A 17774-nucleotide genomic window follows, 5' to 3' on the forward strand; every position below is an offset into this window, starting at 1 on the left:
GAACCTTGGACCAAGCAGTGGGGAAGGGAGCCTTTTTCTGGTACCTACTAGAGGCTGAGGGTAGAATTGAGGAAGTAGTAACTTGGAGAGGCCTGGGGTACACTGGTGCTGCACTTGGGGTGAGGGCTGTGGTCCTCCCCCCTCCACTCCTGCGTGGCTCCTAGAGGTGACTTCTTACTGTGGTGGCTAAGTTGGTACTCTTCCTGGGTGAAGGCTATGCTTTTACAGTGCTAGTCCTGAGCCAGAGCAGGGGGTGGGCTTTGCTCCGAAGAGTAGTGAAACATGTGTCTCTGATGGTCAAGGCTCAGTCATGATCAGGGTTAGGACTCAGTCCATGATCAGGATCAGGGCTCAGTCCATGACTAGGGGCCAGGCCAGTGTTTCTTTCAAGCCACGTAAAATAGCAGTTTCACTGAACTCACTAAACCCTGACCCCAGGCAGTGAAGTTGCGGATGGGAGAAGTGCCTTCAGGCCGCGGATGAGCGGGAGAGGAGGGGACTGTAAAAACAGGGCACATACCCACAGCGGACATCTCCGGCACAGACGCGTTGAACAGCCGGTGCGTGAATACAGGCCAGTTGTCATTCACGTCGTGAACTTTGATGGTGAAGCTGGAAGGAGACTCGAGGTTCTGGTTGGTATTCTTGTCCACCACCAGGGCAGTGAGGTGGTACTCAGGGATCTTCTCCCTGTCCAGCCTCTCGAAGGCATACACGTCCCCTGTGTCCTCCCTGACCCGGAAGACCTTGCCCACAGACTCTCCTTTGAGCACATACTTGGCGTTCTTGCGGTTCACACTCGATTTGATCTAGGAAAAAAGAGTTGCCATGAGCGGAGGATGGGCGGGGTGGCTATGTGCGCGAGTCGATGCACGTAGGTACGTCGGTGTGTACATGCGCACCTGCACGGTTGTGCCTGTGAGTGTACACGTGTGTGGTGCTGTCCAGGGAGCCTAAGTGTAGCACCTGCAGCTTTCACAAGTGTCTCCAACTGGTCTTTAGTGCGTGTTCTCAGCCAGGTCCCTGCAAACACTACACCCACGGGGCTTGTCCAGCCTGCTGCCCTCCTACTCCCAGAACAGCACTCGGAACGTCGTAGGCGCTTACAAAAAGATTTTCGAGGGAAAGAATGTTGCCAATGGGAGGCAAGGGATATGCTGCCCCTTACTAGTCACTTAAGCTCTCTGAGTCATGGTAACCTCATTGTAAAGTGGAGGTAATATCGCGTCTATATGTTGAGCTCCTCTGTTGAGCAGAACGGTGCTTTCAGAAGTGAATTCCAGGAAGCACTGATGTCTTTTGCTGTTCCACACGAAAATTCCGTTCCAGTGAGCCGGGAGATGGCTGGCACCGGCTAGCCAACTTACATCTTTCGGAAGGTTTGTGAGCTAGTGTTCAACACAGCCGTTCTTAAAAGTTCAGTTATATAAACTTATCAGTTAAATAAATCCTATTTAAAGCAAAGATAGCCTACTCAAAATTCATTGCTTTCTCATGATTGTACTACATTTTACTATGGTCTTGAGGTTATATCTGTGTTGAATGATGGAAATACCACACGGTGCGGTGTTAATATGTATCTTTTCACAACTCTGTCTTTGGTGCCATTAAGTTAGGACCTTGAAGCAGACATAGTGAAAGTATTTACACATGGAAATGAGCAAATGCGGTGAATCAGGACTTTTTTTTTTTCCTGGAGAACCAGTTGTCAGACATTTATCAGCAAACCACTGATTCCAGTCAATTTAGTTTTGGTACGGTACATAAAGTGTTCTCTTCTTGGAGATTTACAATGCATAGCCCTATAGAAGAAAACTAATGAGCTTTAACTCAGGATTTCCCATTGTAATAAGAACATTTTTCCTTTGTAACACATAGTATTAGTGCCCTAGAGACTAAAATTTATTTTTTAAAATAACTTTTTGAAGATTTTCTTTATTTGAGAGTGAGAGAGAGGAGTGCCGCCTTAGTGGCTCGGTGGGTTGAAGCCTCTGCTTTTGGCTCAGGTCATGATCTCAGGGTCCTGGGATTGAGCCCCACGTTTGGCTCTCTGCTCAGTGGGGAGCCTGCTTCCCCCTCTCTCTCTGCCTGCCTCTCAGCCTGCTTGTGATCTCTCTCTGTCAAATAAATAAATAAAAATCTTTAAAAAAAAAAGAGTGAGAGAGAGAGAGCGCACAAGATAGGGGAGGGTCAGAGCGGGAAGCAGACTTCCCACTGAACATGGAGCTCAGCATGGGGTTTGATCCCAGGACCCTGAGATCATGACCTGAGCTAAAGGCAGACGCTTAACTGACTGGAGCCCTCCAGACGCCCCAAGAAGAAGATTTAGAAAAAGATTTGGAAGCTAATGTACGTAAAGCCATTTGCACAGGCTCTCAATAAATACATGTTATTATTCATGGTATATCCATATGTTGAAAGATATTAGGGTAGAAGTGCTAAACATTTCATTTATAGAATCTTAGAAACAGAGACTTTAAGGAACACAAGAGAATCATATTTCATGCATGTAAAGTGGTACTCTCATAGATGGTTAGAATATTTAAGAAAATGCAGTTCAATTCCATTAAAAATGTATAAATCAGTTGCCTAAAAGTTGCTAGGCAGAACGCTGGAAACACAGGGGTAATCCAGACCCCGTTCCTGCTCCCAGGGTTGAGACTCCGAGACAGGGCCATGTGGGTCCAGGGAGCAAGAGCCTTGCTGTCTGATGAGGAGAACCAAGAAAGAGTGGGTGTCAAGACAGAAGAGGGAGTGTCAAGAAGGGTGTGGTCAGATCCCGTGAGGCTAGAAGGCATCCCTCGGATTGAGCAGCAGTGCAACCCCGGCACCCTGGTTGAGAGCAGCATCAGGGCGGGGGGTGGGGTGGAAAGCCAGAGGACAGCTTGGAGAAAAGTCTGCAAGGTGAGGAAGTGGAGACAGGGTGTGAGGGCCTCCGCCTTGGGTGGAGCAGAGCCGGGTACTGGGTACCCGGTGTACTGGGGCCCGGCAGGTTCATGAGGGGGTCCCAAGACCCAGGGGCCAGGATGTATGATGAACAGTGGGTCAGGAGGCAAGAAGCAAACACCCCAGCTCTGCAGCCTGTGGCTCGGGGGAATAGTGGGGATTCAAGGAGAAGGGACAGTCTGGAACTCTGTGCGAGTTGCTTAGGGTTAGTAGGTAGTTCCAAACTTGGTTCGGGGTGGGGGGGTTGGTGCATTAGGACCCACATGGGCAGGGTTAGTGGTGGGGAGAGATTGAGCTTTGACCTATTTTATTGGAATTCTGCACAAGATTCCATTGGCGTATAAGCTCCTTCCCTCCAACACTTTATTTTTTAGAACAGTTTTAGCTTTATTAGAAAACCGAGAAGATAAGACAGAGAGTTCTCATGCATCCTGCTCCCAGTTTCCATGATTATCAACGTTTTATGGTGATGTTCTGTTAGTATGGTGCCTTTGTTCTCATTAGTGGACCAGGACCAATACATTTGTAGTGACTGGGGTCCATCATTCATACAGATGCCCTCAGTTTTTGCTTCATGTCCTTTTCCTGCTCTAGGAATCTATCCAGGACACCCCATTACATCTAGTCATCATGTTTCTTTGGGTTCCTCTTGGCTATGACAGTTTCTCAGACTTTCAGTGTTTTTGATGACCTTGACAGTTCTGATGGGTACTAGTCAGGTATTTTGTAGGATGCTTCTCTACTGGAATTTATCTGATATTTTCCTCATAGTCAGACTGGGAGTATGGGTTTCTGGGAGCGGTCTCTCTCTCTCTCTCTCTCTTTTTTAATTATCAGTATATTTGGATATAACGTCTTAATGCGGAAAGCCATGCTGACCTATATTTATGAATTCAGAAAGCTGCTCAGGGCTCACTCCCATTGTCCAACCAGTCTGTAAACAAAGGCTCCGGACTGTGGCCTTGATAAACAGGGATTTCCTTCCCTCAGATTACGTCTTTGGGAGCCAGGAGGTGATCCTTGGAAACTTGTCCTTGCCTCTCCCAGGCACCCTGTTCCTTCCCAGGGTGGGGACTGCTTGTGGCTTCTCTGTCCCCTGGCCCAATGCCAGGTGCCAAGTGAACACTCTTGGCGGATGATGGCAGGCCTGACGCTCTTCCTGCTGCTTGAAGACCCTTGGGAGAGGAGAGCCTTCTGAAGGTTTCCATGTCAGGGCTGGCTACCCATGAGCCAGCTGGCTTCCGCTTTCTGCGGGCTCTCCCTTCCTCGCACCGCAGATTTTCCTCGGGGCTGGCCATCCTCATCAGTGGCTGATTCATGGCACAGTTATCCCATTGGGAAAGATGTAGGTGGGTTGATGACATTTTCCTCTGTGACGCAGAGTTCACGTTTGTGTTGGAAGTCAGGAACCCTGCGCTTTCCTGGGGTTTGTTCTCCTCGGGCTCTGTCTGAGTCTCATCATGTGACCCTGGTCAAGCATCTTTCTCTCTGAGAGGCCATCCTGAGGCATTGACATTTCCCAGCCATTCTAGGGAGCCCGAGGAGCCCGTGGGCACAGTCAGCCTGCTGGTCTGGGCAGGCTGTGCGTGGAGCTTCCCTGGCCGGCCCCACCCCCAGCTGCTGGGGCACCACCTTCCCTTCCCTGTCACCACCACCACCTTTCCCTTCAGTGTCGTGACCCCTTCCACCAGCTCTGTCTGCTCTACCAGCATTACCTTCACAGCCACCGGCCGCCCCCTGGCTGCCAGGACAGTGTGTCACCAGCTGTCCCGCTGCCACCATCATTGCGGGCCACCTGCTGCTGATGCCGCACCTGCTCTGGGGCCCGAGGCTTACCTTGCCCACATAATGGGGCAGTGAGGTGTTTTTCTCTTCATCGATGTGCATCTGGTTCCAAATCCAGTCTCTCTTCTGGCGCTGGTGGATGCGCAGCACGCCGGGGGGGTCCGGTCGGACAGGGCTGGGGTCTGTTGCCACCACCACCAGCGGGTCCAGGCAGGTGCCCACCGAGGCGAGCAGCAGCACGAGCATCTGCATCTTCTGAGAGGCACCGATCTGGGGAAAGAGGGGGGACACCGCCAAGGCGTGGCGGTCATACTCCGGCGTGTGAGCAGCTGCCTGCTGTTGAGGGAACTTCCCTTAGGTTCACTCTGCGGTCCTTTCCTCTCTGCTCCTACCGGCACAACCAGACACTGTTCCTGCCCCGCCCCCACTCGCTCCAGGTCTGGGGGAGGGAGGCAGACACAGAAACCCTTCTCCTGAAGTTCATGTGCACTGGTCTGGAGGGAGTGCCAGTGACCAAGGGACCCCCCGGAAGGGCTGGATGGAAGGTTTTTCTGGAGGAGAGGGTGATGTGGTTGCTGATGGGAGCTTCCAAAGCCCTGTGCTGTGACACCCCATAACCCTCCTTTTACACACAAGACGTTAAGATCCCCCCCGGAGCAAGTGGTGGGGCTGGGGATGGAGCCTCCGTGTCTGACCTCAACAGCTATCACTTATCAAGTACTTATTACAAGCCCGACACTGTGCAGCTGCGCTTTACGTGTGTCATCTCATTTAATTTTCCTGGTTACTCTCGAAGTGGATTAATTATAACCCTCACGTGACCAACAAGCTGAGGAGCAGAGGGGTTTAGTGAACATTCCTGAGATCCCAGACTGTGAGCCGCAGAGTGAGACTCGAACCAGGTCTGCCTGGCCCCAAAGGTCGTGTTTTCTCCCACTGCCCTCTCTTGTCCTCACAGCTGCTGTGGGGTGGGACTTCAAGACGCCTCTGAGCAAACATGCCCTCCCCACCCCCGCCAGCAGGAGAGCCCTGTGGCACTCTTGCTTTGATGCTGTATTCAGAAAGTCCTTAGGAAACCCCAGTGTCTTAACCTGGAGGGTCAGGCCCTCACCAGGCCCAGAGCTCCCCGTTGGTGATCAGTTTAGTAACTATTACAAGGACAGGAGTGGGGGAAGGTGGGGGATTGAGAAGCTGGGCTCATAGTTTGTGGGGCCCAGTGTAAAATGGAAGTGTGGGGCCCTTTGTTCAAAAAGTATTAAGAATTTCAAGATAGAGATAGAAGAGCATGAAAACGGGCCTTAAGAATAGGGCCCAGTGTGCTTGCAGACCCTAAATGGCACCTCTTGGGACAGGAAATCAGCCTGGACCAGAATCTTGGGTCACCCAGAAATCACAGCCTGGTTTCATCCTGAATTCCAGGAAGGGGGGTTTTCCCCCAATCCCCTGTGGTTGGTGAAGGCTGTGACTCTGGTTATCATTGTGCTCTCTCAACCCTGACCCCATTAGTCTACTCATGCTGGGTCTCTGCATCACTCATCTGTGGCTCCTGGGTAATTCCAGGGTCAGAGGTCATATGGGTGGGAGTGGGAACCAGGGTTCCTGCTTGGAGAGAGACAAGGACCACAGGATCCTGGATAGGAGGCTGCCACCTGGCTTGTCCCCCATCTTGGCCCAAGGGAGAGCCTGGATTTTGCACATTATAGGAGTTTTGTAAACTCTAGTAACATTTCTTTTAAGACGCTGGCGCCAGGCTGTCCTCAATGAGAGCCCGGGATGTCTGCGCTGGGCTAGCCTCGCCTCTGGGTCTGCTGATCTTAGCATCTGAGGCCCCCACCCTGTGGTCCCTGCTGCTGGCCCAGGAGGAAGCAGGCTCCCAGGCTTGGGTGGGACAGAACACTGGAGCTTGTCAGTGAATGAATGTGCCATGTGCCTGGGGAGAGGTTCTGGGTCTCAGGTTCCTCAGTTATGAGGTGGTGGAACTGAAGGAGGCTTGGTGTCTTTTGAGGGTAGGACATGGAGAGGATAGCCCCTCTAGGTGGGAGGAAGGCAGTGATGAAAGATTTGGGGATGTTGGGAGTGCTGGCCAGGAAGCTGGTCCTGACTCAGGGGACGTGGCCCGCATGCCTCTGCCCCAACATTGCCAGACTCAGGCCTAGCGGGTCATTTCCTTATCTGCCTACAAAGGGACTTCGAGTCTTGGTTCTTTCTTCCTCCCAAGTGAGAGGTGACTCAAATATGAAAAAGTAAAACAAACAGAAGTGAAACTGAGAAACAGAGAGAGAATCTTCAGGCCTTTAGACAAGGTGGAGTGCGAACCCACGCACTGAGCCAAATGGGTACTGAGTACCTACTATACGTGGGTTCCATAATGGGCACTGGGGCACAGCAGTAAGCAAAGCACATGGGATTGACCTCAGGGAGTGCACGCTGTAGTGGGAACACCAGGAAAATAAGCAAGTTAAGAAAACGCCAGCTAGTGTTACACTGGGGGGTGCAACTCAGAGAGAGGGTGGCTAGCTGAGGTCAGGGGAGGCCTCTCAGAGAGATGACACTTAAACCAGCACCGTAGTGTTAGTCTTAGGAGTACCAGGGGAAAGAAAGTCTTTCTAGGCAGAAGGACTAACATGTGCAAAGGCCCTGAGGTAGAAAAATGGGTGGGGTGCTTGAAGAACCAAAAGAAGCCCTGGGTCAGGTAGAAATGAGCAACAAGGGGTGAGACATAGGAAGAGGTGATGAGGCCAGTGTGGTAGGCTGAGGGAAAGCCCCCCAAAGAGGTCCATGTCTGAATCCCTTGGAATCTGTGAATATGTTACTTTCTATGGCAAAAGGACTTTGAGCAGATATGATGAAGTGAAGGATCTTGAGAGAGGGTGGTGGGCCTGGATTATGTGCACCATGTTATGCATAATATAATTAGAGTGTCCTTAAAAAATGAAGGTAAGAAGGTCAGAACCAGGTAAAAGGAGATGTGACAGTGGAGACAGAAATTGGTGTGATATGTGGCCACGGGCCAAGGAATGTGAGCGGCCTCTTGAAGCCAGAAAAGGTGAGGAAACAGATTCTCCCCTAGATCTCCAGAGGAACGCAGCCCCGATTTTTAGCCCACTGAAACCCGGGTCAGACCTGGCCCCTCCAGAACTGTAAGAGGAAAAGGAAATAACTTGTGTTGTTTTAAGTCCCACATTTGGGGTAGTTTGTTGGCTCAGCCATTGGAAATGGGTGCCATCAGGTTGTGTGGGGGCAGCCTGGGGAGAGAGCTCTTCCTTAAGAGGGTAGGAGAGTGCCATGGTCTGATTTGCAGAGGTCGTAGCTGCGGTGAGGAGACAGGCTGGGAGGGGGAGACCCAGAGGTTGGCGGTCACTGTCACCCAGATTGGGGTGAGGAGGGGAGGGCCCTGGAGTATGCTTCTGAGGTGGAGTGACTGGGACCTGCTGGAGCACGGCATAGAGGAGAGATGAAAAGGGTCCCTGGGCTGGTCCCCCATCCTGGCCTCTCCCAGCGCACCCCCACTGCAGCACAAGCTTGGGCCTGGTCCCAGTGTTGATGGCCAGCCCCGCTGCAGTCCTGAATCACAGCTCCCTCTCCTTCCTGGAGAACATCGAGCCTCATCTGTGTCTTCCCTCCCCCACCGAGGCTGGCCACAAGTCACACATGGATCTTTCCTCTTCAGGCTCAGGCGGCGCAGGCTGGTGGTCGCGGGCTCAGTGGGCTTCTTGCACCTCAGCTGCACTGTCGCACCACTGCATGACTGTGCACAGGACGCTCTACTGCCCGGAGCCTTGCTTTCACCATCTGTACAATGCGAGCACTAGCATCTACCTGTCAGGGTGGCTTTCAGGCCTGAATTCCGAAGTAGTTGCAAAAAACACTAGCTAACAGTGAACCCAAACGTGGACGAATGCTCTGTCACAGGAGTCTGCTTCACCGAGTCGTCGAGTTACCACTTTTATTCCTTAACACCCCGTCATCCCAGCTCATAGGGCGGTGAGAGATGGAGCCAGGATGTGAACGGAGGCTGCCTTTCACCCCAAATACTGCTCTCCACACTGCACCGCCTCCCTCTCGCTGGGGACACTCGCGTGTAATGATGATAAGCAGCTGTCCATGCTTAGCTTTCGGAGATGCTGTCTCATTTGGTTTTCATATTATTCCCAGGACGTAGGAATTACTGCCCCCAATTCCCAGAGGGAGAAACTGAGGCACGGAGACAAACAACTCAGAAGTGGCAGGTCTAGAACCCTTACCTAGCTCTTTTTCTGAATCCTGGGCTCCTTCCTCACCCAAACTCAGAGGGGCCTGAGGGATTTTTCTATCTGAAAAGCCTCATTTATTTGGGTCTTTCACCTTTTGTGTTAGAAATTTGGCCTCCAAGATGCAGGCCAAGAGGAAGGGTTTTGTCGATGATTGTTTCTCCCCCTACTGCTGTTGGAGAGGAAGTCAGCCTTCCGTGCCCACAGCTGGAAGCAGAATTGCCCTTGGCCACACCTCTGGAGGTGGGTCTGAGCTGCAGCCGGGGTCAGGCTTCCTTTAGCTCTTCACCTTGCTATAAGCTGTTTATCTTCACCAAGTTTTCGGAGGGATCAGAATGCTGCCAGGTGGATTTGGGGTATGACCGATGAGCAGAGGATCTGAGGAGTTTGGAAGTGACTTCTCTGCTCAGAAAGTCTCAGCTGAGGAGCCCCGGGAACTTGCCTGACAACAGCCTTCAGGGGCAAGGGGACCTGCTTGGCAGCTCCACACAGAGGCCAGATGCCTGGCCTGGTCCCTGTCATGCAGGGTTTGTGTGCGGCCCCACCCCTGGAGCCCTGCTAGAGGCTTTTGGGGGGCAGCTCCAAATGCATTCCTGGAGGAGGGTGGACCCTCTGTGCCCTTGGTCAATCTGGGAAGGTCTGGGGGGCCCAGAATGAGAGGACGGGGTGTGTGGTCCAGAGTGAGCAGGCATGGAACCCAGGAGAAGGGGCCGAGGAGCCTCAGAGAATCTGGGGGACAGCGGGGCTCACCTATGCCCAGATGGGAAGTCGGGGCTGGGGAAAGCTCTGGCTCCACGTTTTTGTCCACAGCGGGTGGGGCCCTTCATCCAGATGCCTGGGCTGAGCCTGAGGACTGAGGGGTGCTCCGAAGGTTGAGCCAAGTGTGGGGACCTGTGCCTCATCTGCTCCTCTCACTTGTCTCCTCTGTGGGTCTGGGGTTGCTTGGTGGGCTTCTGGCAGCAGCCCAGCCTGCAGGACGTTGACACCCACCAGGCTTGGTCACTGCCTCCTGGCCTCTGCACTTGGCGTTCTCTCTCTTCGGCCTGGACTTTAGGCCCATGTTCCCACTTTTCGGAAGCCTTCTCTAGCGCTCAACAAACATTCATTGAGCACCTGCTGTGGGCCCCGCACCAAACTACATGTGGGGAGCCAATGCAGTCTGTACCCCCACGGGGAAGGATACTAACCGTTTGATAAAAAATACCCAGTTTTAAATTGTGTGGTGTGCTGATGGAGGAGAGTGAGAAGCTGGAGGTGGGGGCCAGCAGACCCTAGAATGTTCTGAGGGTCTCAGTCCAGGTGGGAGTCTTACTTTTCTCTGACCTACTGTGGGACATCAGGCAAACATCCCTTTGGTCCCTTTCTATTTGTGGCCTCTATCTGTCACTGAGGTTTGGTCTCGAAGGCGCTGTGAAGTCTACTCAGCTCTGTGAGTTTAAAAAAGACTCGGGGGACACAGAGGGAGACAAAGGGAGGGGAAAGGAAGAGCTAGAGCTGCTCCTTTTGTAGCTACAAAGACCCTAGGAAGCCTGGACCCCGCTGGGAGCCTCTCCGTGGGCTGGCCTGGCAGGTGACCCTGGGCTAGCCCTGTCCCCAGTACCAGCAGCCCTTGACCTGACCAGAGCAATGCTCAAGCCTGAGGCTTTAGGGGCTGAGTCTAGGCCTGAAGGGGTTATCAGGCAGGGTGGAGGGCCTTTTGGGGTGGGGCAGAGGAAGCTTGCGGGTCAGGAATACACATGGAGGCACAACACCATCAACGGAGTCTTTGTAAGTACACACCCCTGTCCCCACTCACCCACCCTCCCCGAAGAGTGGCCCCTCTGCTCTCATGCAGTACACCCCCTCCAGCCGGGACAAGATCGGGCAGCTGAACCCAGCCCCAGGCAAAGCATCAGAGGGCGGACAGGACGATCATTCCTAGCCCAACCTCCCACAGGCTCTGGACTCTAGCCCAGGCGCCCTGGGTCAGGGATTTGGGGCCAGACTTTGGGAGGAAAGGCCCAGAACATATGGGGGCTGTGCCTATGGGAAGGGCAAGTGCTGAGCCCTTGCTCCCTGTGTGGCCCTGGATGGCTCTTCTCACTGCTTTCCACGCCACCACCTTGAGCCTCAGTCTGGGACAGAGATTGGAGCCAGTGATCCCTGGATTCCCATATTGTCCACTGGATGCCCAGCATTTACAGCTGGGCCTTGGCAGCTGTTAGGTACTGGGAGGATGAAGGGTGAAGCCCTAGGAGCCTCGGGATGGGGTGTGTTGGGGGACAGGATTGAGCAGCTGTGAACTGACCCCTTTGGGCTTTCTCCTTGTTTGTGGCTTAATTCAGGCTAGGGACCAGCTCCTGTGGGTCCCAGACCTAATCTCCTTCCTGTAGGGTTTTGCTGACAGCTTTCCTCTCTCGACTCCCCTTCGTGCTGACTGTGCTACTCCCCTGCTGACCACTCCTCCCTGGCTCCTCCACCCCACACCTTGCAGGATGAAGCCTAGTTCCTGAGCCTGGTTTCAGGGCCCAGCATGGCTTAGCCCCTGCCCATCCTGCTGGCTCTCCTCTTCTCTGTCTCCGTGCCCCTTCCAGCCATGGGGAGAGCTAGACATTTCTGGAACACATGTGGCTCTTCCTCTCTCCAGCAGGCCCTTTGCACAGGCTGTTCCCTCTGTATGGAATGCTCTTTGCTGTGTCCCCTGGGTGAATGCTCTACTTCTTTCCAAGCCCCAGGCTGCCTCTTTGATGAGGTCTCTTTGACTCCTGCCCCTAGCACAGCCTCTGCCTCCTGGCCTGAGTGTCTCCGACCTGGTGGGTTCTGGACTGGTCTCCACTTTGACCCAGCATCATGCTACATGAACTCAAGGCCCTGGACGTTGAGGTGTCAGTGTCCCCACTGCTCCCTGTCAGCCTGCCTTGGTCTCCAGTTCTGGTCTTGTCACGCTTCCCTCCTCACTGACAGGATTTAATACACAAATTCGCATACTTAAAGGCAAGACCTTGGGTGGTCAGAGCGGGTGCAACCCTTGGTATAGCTCAAAAGAATCTCCTCCCCAAATAGCATCGCTAGTGGCCCATCATATTAGACATACCACCAGTAGGATTTTGATTCTTTGAGGACAAGTTTCTTTGTGTCCTCTGATGAACATTCCCTATGCAAGAAACCTTTTATGTAGACCTGGCCAGACAGAGCTCACAGGCTGTCACCCCTTTCCATATCCATGGCACACATCACTGATTACAGTATTATAGTATGTATTCCTACTGAACTTGAACTCAGTCCCTGAATCTTCAGTAAAATCTTATAAGTAGATACTAGCAATTCACCAGACTTCGTCTGTGATTTCAAACAATTTTGTGCTGGGTTTCTGGGCTCTAGGATTATCCAGTCTCCCCCCCCCCCCATCTTCTAATGGGGGCAGCTCCAAGTTTCAAGGAGACAACACCCCTCACCCCCCAGCAGGGAGGTTTTTCCAGTCATCTTTGGGCTTCCTGACTTTGACTGAGGCTCTGAGACAATCATTGGGAGCAACAGAATGAGCCTCACATGCTTGCCTCACATGCTTGCCATTTGTACTGGCCGAGCTGCCCAAGAGCTGTGTAGCCTTAGGCCCATCCCTTGCCTCTCTGAGCCCCAGATCCCTCATCTGTAAAGGAGGCAACAGTAGCTGCCTCCTTGGTCAGGAGGATTAAATGAGATCATCGGTGTGAAGCCTGGTATACAGTAGGTGCTCAGTAGGTATGCAGTTGTCTTGACTCTTTCCTACCCACCCACTCCAGCCTGATGGCAGTGGGCCTGGCTGGCCAACTCACACCTGACCTCACTTCCTGGTTCTTCCCTGGGCCCACCTCCTATACCCCTCTGTTCCTCTCCAGAAGGAAATCTCATTCACTGCCTGCCTGGCCCTGGGCTCCATGTTTCCCCTCCTCCCAATATCTGTGCCTGCCAGGATCTGACGGTTACTGTGACCCAAGACAGATAATCTGGAAGTCCCTGAATGAGTTTAGGGACCATTTGGTCCATCCCCTGCCCTAGAGAGAATAGAAGACTGAAGGTCAGAGAGCAGACTTAAGACCTCTCAGTATTCCTCCTCTAGGAAGCCTTCTGGGATTTTTCCACCCAGTATCTGTTTGGACTTGGGTTAGGATGGACTTTTTAGAATCTCTAGCCAGAACCCAAGCTCCCCAGGGCAGGACCTGGCTCCTAGAACATTCCTTCCAGCATCATTTGGCTCCTGACTTATTCTCATGGCTTCTTCTGTGGCTTAAACTGTCAGGTTCAACCCTCCCTGACTTTTCCCCTCTCTGAGCTTCACTGTGGAGTGTGGTGGGGCTACAGGGTCAGAAAAAGGTGGCCTCACTCCTAGTTTGCTCCCGTCTCATGCTCACTGTGTAACCTGGGACTGCCTGCTTGGTCTCTTTCAGCAACCGCGGTCCCCTCTGTCAAACGGGAATTCTTTTAGTAGCTTCAGGAATGGTGGGGAAGGGGCTGGTGGGGAGAGGTGCTGGAAGTAACTGGGATGGATCCCCGTAGGCAAGAAGCCCAAGATTGTTCTAGAGTGAGTGGCCGCCGTGTTCACCTTATGTCCCCAAGGCAGCAGCAGAGCTGTGAGTCAGCCAGCTCTGGAAGAAAATACATGTGGCCCCTCTGGTTTCCTGCCCCCACGTCCGGCCCTTGTTTCGCAGCACAATTGGTCAGGTTGAAACTGCAGGGTGGGCAGCTTAACCCCTGCCAGGCCAGCGGATGCCTCCTCTACTGCCTTACCATGGTAAGCGGCAATCGGCAGGGCTGCCTGGGCCCCTTGGGGATCACCTGCTGCCCCCCAGACTGGGGCCTAAGATGGCAGGTCTCTGCTACTCCCCACCACCTGAAGGGGAGCCAGAGTCCCTGGTCCTGGCATTCATGGCCATCACTGTCGCCAGCCCTCCTGGCACTTCCTGCTCCAAAAAACCCTGTGGCCACGGCAGCCTTCCTAAACCCTGCCTCCCCCAGAGTGCCCTTCTTCTCTTGTGGGGTCCTGTCTGTCCCCTTCACACAGCAGCATCGTCCACAGGCTGGGGAACAAGCTCGGCCGGAGAGCTTGCCAGGGGAAGAGCGGAGCCCACAGCCTCTCATGTGCACCGCAGCCCCACCCCCCACCTGCTGGGGACTGACTGACCTCAGGGATCAAAAACTCGATGACATTCACAGCTCTGGGGTAACGGCTACATTCAGCTGTGATTTCCTGATGACCCCCTTCCGTGAGCCATTCCTGGGTGTGGACACGGCCTCCTATAATTGACTCATGAAAAGGCTGCTTTCCTCTGGCTTATAGATGAGAAACCTGAGACATGGAAGAAATCCTTGGTGCTAGAAAGAGTCTGGGCTTTGGGGTGCCGGTCCTGGTTCAGATCCCCACTCCCGATCTTACTCTGCCCTGTCCGAGTGTCCTCCCCTCGGAGCAGAGAAAGGATGCATCTAAACTTATGGGTTCGTTGGCAGTGGTAGAATCATGAGCTCCGTCTTTAGAACCCTTTAACCTTACCACCTCCAGTTCCCGTAATGGCTGGCGCCATGAGTCCCTGTCTCCATTGTTCCAGCGAGAACATGGAGGTTTAGAGGAGCTGAGTAATCTTCCCAAAGCAACATGGGGAGGAGGGGTAGATCTGGGGATCTCACCTTAAACTGCCTGCCTTTAAGTCTTTTGGGGGGCTTCCCTGAGATATGAGGGCTGTGGGATCCCAACCTTGGGGCATATGACTGTAGCTCCCATGGCTCTGACCTGGCCCCCGCAGTGTCCAAGGCAGGGAGGAGAGGGGAGGGATCTGTAGGCAGGGCCTCAGGTGCTGAGGGCCGGTCCTCAGCTGCCTATTCTAAAAATGGGGGCAGTGGCTAACAGAGCCCTGGGCTCAGGGCTCCCCTTCTGGGGCTCCTCAGAGCCCAAGGCCAGCACAGAACTTGGGCAGGAGGGATGATGTCAGGCCTTGGTAAGCCCTCTCCCATGGGGGAGGGCCTCACAAGGGGAGGCTAGGCCTGGTGCCCATCCTCTGCCTCTGATGGCAACTCAGACAGACTCCCGCCCTCTCCGATCATGGCGCCGTGGAAGCCAGTGGGCCTTCAAGTCACATGGAGTTGGAGAGTCTCCCTGTGGGAGAGCACGGCCTTCTCCCCAGTCCTGAGAAGGCCCATTTGTGCCTGTGCCGCCAACACGAGGCACACTCTCCTGGCCTTGCTCTGAGCCTGGAGGAGACCTGGTCTGTCCCCAAGGAATGACTCTCGCCTGGGACCCCGACAACAACCGCACTATACACGGGGAAGCCGAGCACCCTCTCTCAGTTTGGTTTAGGGTGAAGTGGGGTGCGGGCTTTCGTCACTCACTGTGCTCGTGGGCTGAGAGGTGTCCTCGTTCCGTCCGACCGTCCTTCTGGGGCTGAGCTGCTGTGCAGTGTGTGAAGCTCTGCCGATAGCCTTTGGAGGAGAGCCACACCCCGCCGACTAGGGAGGCCCGGCTGCCGCCCCTTCAGGTTTTCCAGCTGGCCCTGGCCCACTTCCCCCTGGGATGGTTTCCTGTTATTGTTCCTTTGTGAGGGCCGGGCTGGCTGTAGATAGGCAGGCTCTGTGGTGGGCGGTTGCCTTGGCCCGGCCAGGCTCTCCCCACAGAGGCCTAGGCCTGGATCTGGCCCGGGATGCTCACCTCAGACCCTGGCCCCAGGCCTCAGCTCTGGGGCCCAGGCCCAGCACCCGCCAAGGTCCTTAGTTCATCCTCCTCGTAATGCTCAGGGCAGGTGTCATCACCCCATTCTATAGCTCAGGGCACTGAGACTCTGAGTTTAAGGGGCTTATCTACCCAGCTGGGGTGTCCAGAGCCAAAAATCCAGCCTGGGCCAGCTTGGGCTTAGACCCAGATCTTCCCAGGTGGCCCCCTGACTTGCTGAGAGGGGTCGACTTGCGGGCGATGGGGAGGTTTCAGGGGTCTCAGGGGTGGGCTGGGTGGGAGATGGGAAGCAGGCAGCAGCCCTTGGCTCTGGGGGGCCAGATTGCCTTTTCCCTGGTGGCGGCGGACATGGGTTCTAGAATTAAGGTAGCAGCTGGGGTTTGTGGGGGGCATTTGGGTGTGGGAATATCTAGTGCAGTCAGGTGCCCTAGCTCTGCTTCTGACATAACTGTGGAGCCAGTCGTGTCCTCCGATGTACCATTTCCGCATCCGGAGATGGCGATAATCAGAGCCTCAGCCTCGCGTGACTGTTGAGAGAGCCACAGGAGCCAAGTGAGTCCGAACGTGGGATCAGTCCATCAGAACCAAGCAACTGGGGGCAGGAAGGGCTCAGTTTCTGTGAACCCTCAGAGACACAGGAGGATGTTTCGTAACCTGCGGGTACCCGGGCCACACTCCAGCTCAGCTGATTGGGATTCTCCCCGGGTGAGCACTGGGAATCCGTCCTCTCAGTGGTTGCCTCTGTTTCCCATGGGTGAGTGGTCGGGAAGTCCCACTCGTGATCCTTTATTGGACGGGGCAGACAGACACCTGAGAGGGGGAGCGTCTTGCTCAGAAGGGCCCTGGGACGGCCTGCGGACGTGCGTAGGGAGGTGGGGAATGGGGTGAAAAACTATTTTTCTGGGAAGGGGAGGTACACGTTTCTCTGTTTTGGGCACAGTGAGCTTGACATGGCTTTTAGACACCCAGGTGGTGAGGCCAGGCTGGCAGTTGGAGAGGGGTGGTTACGGGTGACCTAGGGATGAGGTTCAGAAGCCCCGAGCTGATTTGTGGCTTATTAACCTGAGGCCCTGGGAGTGGGTTGGCCTACCAGGAGGGAGATCCCAGACTCCCAGATTTGTAGATCTTCCGGGAGAGCCCATCCAGGTAGAGGGAAGGCTGGGAGAGAGCAGGGCTGTGGACAGTCGGCGAGGATGAGGAGAGGGTCTTGTCGGGGCAGCCTGGGTGAGGGGAGGGCAGATTTGGAAGCTGGACGTCATGGGCCATTGTGGGCAGAGCAGGTAAAATGGAACGGAGTATACAAGGCCGATTAGAGGGGTCAGCAGAGGGGGATGAAGGGGGGAGATGTGTGTGATCACAGCTCCTTCCTAAGACTTAGAGTGAACAGAGCAAGAAATGGTGTGTGTGTGTGTGTGTGTGTGTGTGTGTGTGTTCAAAGCTATGTTTGCGCTGAGGGAACGTCCAGCAGATGGGGAGGACAAGCGATGCTGGAGAGGGCAGAGCGACCTGTGGAAGGGGGCGGTCCTGAGGTGGGCCTCTGCACAGGATCCAGCACATTCCATCACTTTTGGCAGAATGGAAAAACAAAGGCGCAGCGTTTTCTTGTTTTCTTCTCCAACAGGCTTAACTCTGCCTTCCCCTGCTGGAGGGTGCGGGTGGCCCCAGAGGAGCCAGGATAGGCCAACACTCCATCTCTGGTCCCTCGGCCCGATTCTCCTGGCCCCGCACCCCTTCAGCCTGTGCCAGCTGCCGGCTGTGTGGTCTACGTGCCCATGGGGTCGGGCGGGGCCGTGCATCACTTCCTGCTGGGTCTCGGATTTGGCGCTGGTGGCAGATGGGGACAGGGTCTGTCTTGGCACCATCTGCCGGTTCCCTTTGTGGTCCCAGTCCACGGGGAAGTCAACCCTGCCCTGAAGGCTGCTGTTCCTGTCATCTGTGTATAAGGGGATGGCCATCTGGGCACGTGCCCCGGGGCTGGGGTGTGTCACTGTGCAGAGGTAGTCCAGGCCACAGGAGGAGGACTAGTGCTACTTGGGGTCCCTGGGGATCTCATGCCCAATGTCTGCCACCACCCAGCCCCTGCTCCAACCACTCCGTAGGCAGGGGAGGTCCTGGGA

General features: G+C 54.4%; 1 protein-coding gene across 1 annotated transcript in view; it reads right to left on the minus strand.

Annotated features, from left to right (window-relative positions):
* The window catches only part of CDH5 (cadherin 5), a 31639-nt gene extending 16177 nt beyond the window's left edge, over window positions 1–15462 (minus strand). Inside the window, exons 1-3 of the mRNA XM_082711999.1 lie at window positions 15321–15462; window positions 4783–5001; window positions 521–809 (exon numbers count right to left, since the gene is read on the minus strand). Of these exons, the coding sequence (XP_082568125.1) occupies window positions 521–809; window positions 4783–4983 (490 nt within the window). The 5' untranslated portion in view covers window positions 4984–5001; window positions 15321–15462. The remainder of the gene's footprint in view (window positions 1–520; window positions 810–4782; window positions 5002–15320) is intronic.
* Window positions 15463–17774: the final 2312 nt, after the last annotated feature.

This window comes from Mustela nivalis (assembly GCF_964662115.1).
Source record: "Mustela nivalis genome assembly, chromosome: 18".
Lineage (NCBI taxonomy): Eukaryota > Metazoa > Chordata > Mammalia > Carnivora > Mustelidae > Mustela > Mustela nivalis.